General features: G+C 44.5%; 1 protein-coding gene across 1 annotated transcript in view; it reads left to right on the top strand.

Annotated features, from left to right (window-relative positions):
• Positions 1 to 409: 409 nt before the first annotated feature.
• Positions 410 to 4,850, top strand: part of prrg1 (proline rich Gla (G-carboxyglutamic acid) 1) — a 4,679-nt gene continuing 238 nt past the window's right edge. Inside the window, exons 1-4 of the mRNA XM_080533911.1 lie at positions 410 to 449; positions 1,900 to 1,935; positions 2,527 to 2,687; positions 3,230 to 4,850. The exon at positions 3,230 to 4,850 is cut by the window's right edge and continues 238 nt beyond it. Coding sequence (XP_080390037.1) covers positions 1,926 to 1,935; positions 2,527 to 2,687; positions 3,230 to 3,694 — 636 coding nt within the window. The 5' untranslated portion in view covers positions 410 to 449; positions 1,900 to 1,925 and the 3' untranslated portion in view covers positions 3,695 to 4,850. The remainder of the gene's footprint in view (positions 450 to 1,899; positions 1,936 to 2,526; positions 2,688 to 3,229) is intronic.

Here is a 4,850-nt window from a genome sequence, read left to right as displayed (position 1 = left end):
ACACATTTTTTTATCACACACTCTCAGATTAAAAACCCCAAACACTGCTGTCCTATCCTTTGTTATTCTCATGTGCATAGGAAAACGTTTATATAATGTAGTGTAGTGTAGCTTAGATACGAATTTCATGTAAAATTCCCACTGGGTGGTGTGACAGTGTTGATGCTCAAAACCGTTTAACTACGGCCACGTTCGTATATACGCTCTGGAAATCTAATCAGCACTCGTGGAATGCCTCTTGTCCAATCAAATTACTTGGTATCTTTATGACGTTGAATCCAGTGTGCGGTCTGGCGCTCTCAGAGCACATTTACGAACGCAGCCTACCCCTTTACTGAAAACTGAAAAAAGAGAGCTCTCAATCCGGCTTGTGCGCATGCGTTGCTACATTTTGGGCGTCAGAGGCGACAGTGGAGCTGATCATTGGACACATTCGGGGACGAAAACAGGTAAATAAAGTTTCAGTATTGATAATGACATTGTAACAATACATGCCACAAGTAAGCTATTCGATTATTGTAGTATTTTGCTTATTTCTTGTTTGCGCGAAAGACACGAGTCGCTTGTTACAATTGAACAAGAACGAGCAGCACGTTATCCATCGGTTACAAATCATCCGCCTGTCAGCTAACGGTTAGCGATAGTAGCTTCAATCTCAGACGTCGCTCATCGTTTTATAGCAACCCTTGTGTTATTACAAAAATGAGTAAATTGATTAAGTCAATGGTGTTTAGTCGTGTTTCGTTGTACTGGGCTGGCTCTTCCCTTGGTGTGTCGCTTGTCAATGGGGACTGGGCGTGCGGCGCTTTGTTTGTTGCATTTTTGCTGGTGGTCTATTTCGGTCCAAGCGGTAACATTCCTGTGGAACCCAGGTCATTCAGCTTTCAGTTCGCCACGGTTGTCTGAAATTCACAGCCGTGTGACGGCCATTTCCGTTAATGCCTGTCCGTTTGGATTTAATAAGAATAATAGCAGGGCTGCCAAGTTTCACCAAAAGTTTGGAGTGAGATTTTTTGGCGGTGGAGCGACCCAAAACTGTGCACGTTTTGGCAGCGGCGGCCCCCCTCTCCCACCCAATTATTTGTGCTAGTTTCCTGCAATTGTACATGTTGTTCATAATAAACCAGCACAAGAAATGAAAATAATTAACATTTTATAAAACAAGAAAACAATTCAGACAATATATCATATTTATGAAATCTTAATAAACAAATACAGTAGCCTACAGACTCTAAAAGAACATTGGCCCCATCAACAGGACTCAGCCCCTTGGTCAGCAGCAGAAAGACCCTTGATCATCATCTTATATACAGTGCATTGCTCATAGATGGCTATCATGTTATACAGTACATACCAGGGCTTGGTGGCCAGAATGAGGGCTTGGTGGGTGATTTTGTGCGCGCATAGCGCGCCCACATTTTTTTTGAGGGACCCCCAATTGTTGTATTTGTATTGTAAATTGTAATTATTAATTATTATTATTATTATTAATGTACCTGGTTATGTTACAGTAGAGAAAAAAAAAACAGTTACCAAAACTGAGTATTTACTAGCTAAGATTGGCAAAAGATTGGCGTGGTGCAACCGAAATTAGTAAACAACTAGTTTGAAACTAACTAGTAACAACTAGGGGTTTAGTAACTACCTGCATTTAGTAATGACTTACGCCATATTGGTGCAACCCAGTCCAGTAGGCTACCAGATAGATGTTGTAATGTATGCACATATTTTGCTACCACGGTTGCCAGACGGAATTGACAATGTCCAGAGACTACATTTGTATAAGAGAGAGAATCACTTTGGTTATTGTTTACTTATTGTCCTGTTTTGTTTTTGTTGACATGCCTTTGAATTTCAACATTGAAATCACCTGTGTTTTTGTGTGTCTGTCTAATATAGCCACCCCAAACAGACCATCAGGAAACATGGGGACTGGTAAGTGTTTTTTTTACAGTACAAAAGTCATTTTACAGTTTGTACCTAGGATACCCAGAATGTTCTATAATCCTATTCTCTCTTTGTTTACATTTCATAAAAGTATATGTTTATGTATGTGCGTGAGAGGGACCTGTTCTGCTAGTTCAGAACTAATGTTCCATGTTTAGAAACACTCCTGACCTGCAGGGCATTTTTAAAACAACCCCTCCCTCAATATAAATTCAGCTACTCATTGTGTGTCTAATGCCAAATTCCTTGGCCATTTTTAAGGACCGATGTGGTTCATGTGCTGCCCCCCTGTGCTGATCCCAGAACTGTTGAACAGAGGGGCACTCTGTCTCCCTCTTAATTCCTAGATTCACTTATGCTGGGCAGAGATGGCCGTTTAAATCAAAGAAGCTTTTGTGTGATACTGAAATGCAGTTAGTAGGCAGACCTCTTGTACTGGCTTTATATCAATTTCCGCCTCTCTTTTTTTCTGCATCGCTCACTCTCTCCATCTCACCGCCTCTTTCCTGGCTTTATTTATTTTTCTTTCACTTCCCTCCCCTTTTCACCCACCCCCTTCCTTCCCTCCCTCTCTCTCAGTGTTCCTGCCGTCAAATGTGGCTCACTCTGTGCTGCGGCGGTTGCGCAGGGCTAACTTCCTGCTGGAGGAGATGAAGCAGGGCAACATCCAGAGAGAGTGTCGAGAAGAAATCTGTACTTACGAGGAGGCCAGGGAGGCCTTTGAGAACGATGAGAAAACTGTGAGACACACACAGACACACACACACACACACGCACACACACACACACGCGCACACACACACACACACACACACACACGCACACACACACGCGCACACACACGCACACACACACACGCGCGCGCACACACACACACACACCTCATGCAAAGAAGGACAAATACATACACATAGTTTCACAGATGCACACACACATAAACAGTGTTTTTTGTATGTGTGTGTGCTGCTGTAATCAAGTGTGCTAGCTTGTGGAATGTCCCTGTTTTGCAGGAAGTGATAATTATCAGCAGGAAGAGCAGCTGACTCCCTGAGAATGCCCAGTAGGGAGGGAGTCAGATTGTGAGGGGTGGGAAGCCTATTCACACAGATGGACGTGGCCAATTATTGTTGGCTTTTTTTCTTTGTGTGTGGTCATCTGGGGTGCAGTAATACAGATAGAATTCCTTATCTGCAGATGCAGATAAAATTCTTTTGTCCCTAGCTGTTTTTTTTGGCGATCTGATTAGTCTGACGCCATGTCTCTCTCCTCTGTTTGGCTGCAGAGACGTTTCTGGGAGGAGTACGTGCGGGAAAGCAGCCCTACTGGGGGGCTGGAGGCGGTGGTGGGCGGAGTCCACTCCCTCTACCTGATCCTCCCGCTGCTGCTGGTGCTGCTGCTCATCGCCGCCGTAGCCATTACCGTATGGAGGTGTCACTCGCGCAAGCGCTCGGAACGCAGCCCTGCCCTGGGCCGCTCCCACCGCGACCCTGGCCTATCCGTGGTCTCCATGGACCAGTGGGGGAGGGACTACCACCATCCCAACCAAATAGAGCTCAGCGCTCAGAGTACTCCGGCCTACCAGGGCTCCGAGCACACGGCAGGAAGAGGAGGTGGTGGAGACCCGCCACCGACCTACGAGGAGGCGGTGGGGCACACGGATGTACACATAGAGACTGAGCCCCCACCACAGTACGATGACATAGTCAACACCAGTGCCACCAGCAGCATCATTGGCCAAGGGAAGTGACCACATCTACCCTGTGCTCAGTCTTCTGACCCCAACAAATCTCCCCCCGGTTCACCTTCCCCCGTCTTGCCTCCCACGCCTCTTTAACAGTCAGGTCACTATACTAACAGAGAGTTGCTAGATACAGGAGTGTGGTGAACCTTGCACTAACCACTCGTCAGGGTTGAGTGACCGTGGAGATGAAACCAATGATACCGCGTTACCAAAATGTGTTTCAGACCTAGTTTTTTTTCTTTTTGCTTCCAACTACCATAGATAACCTGTGTTACTGACGACCCTGGTTGTTTGGGTTTTTCAAATGAATGATGCATGAAACTTTGTGGTGTAATGGTAAAGAAAAAAAAACCTGGTTCCGATGGCCATACTTTTGAGCAGAAGAGAGATTACAGATATAGGAATCATTAATAATAGGAATTATTTTGGGGTGTTTGGGGAATGAATTGTAAAAAACAACAAACAATCCTGTCTTGCCTAAGGGGACAGCGTTTTGACTGTATGTTTTAGTCAGGCAATTCTGTCTTTCCACACATGAACTTGGATCTACCCCAGCGTTGGATTTGTTGTTGACGGTGAAACCTCTCCAACCACATCCTGTGTGTTTGTCTCTGGGATTGTGAGATTAACAGAGATTCACTCGTGTGAGTGGAGGAGTGACCTGCAATGGAATGTGGGACATGAAGTCATGGAAGCAGAAGGATATGTAGGAGCAAGATGGAGATAGGACCCATTTTCCCCATGGGGGATACATGCAGTATTAAATGTCAGTCACGATGGACAGAGTGTATGTTGGCATGTGTATATCAATGTGTACAATGTATATACTGTATGTGTGAGAGTGTGTTTGGTGAGTGTGTGCTTAGAGGATAACAGTGACTACATTGACACTAATGTAGCGATTTTTGTGGTGATGAAGGCACTTTCTGTTAAGGCTCAAACTGAGCTGTTTGTAATGAATACTAGTGCAGTCTGTTTTGGTGTATTCAGCAACACCGCTCTCGGCAATAACAATGTCACTCATTGACAAACAAACAGTCTACTTTAGGCTATATTCTACTTATGTAGTAGTGGGATTAACCAGACATTCACTCTAAACACCAACTTTATCTGTCTAATATTCATTATATCATAGGATTATGATAATTGTTTTTATGAACAT

This window comes from Nansenia antarctica, assembly GCF_963989245.1.
Source record: "Nansenia antarctica genome assembly, chromosome: 1".
Lineage (NCBI taxonomy): Eukaryota > Metazoa > Chordata > Actinopteri > Argentiniformes > Microstomatidae > Nansenia > Nansenia antarctica.
Note: the sequence above shows the minus strand (reverse complement) of the source record. Positions and strands in the feature narration are given on the sequence as shown.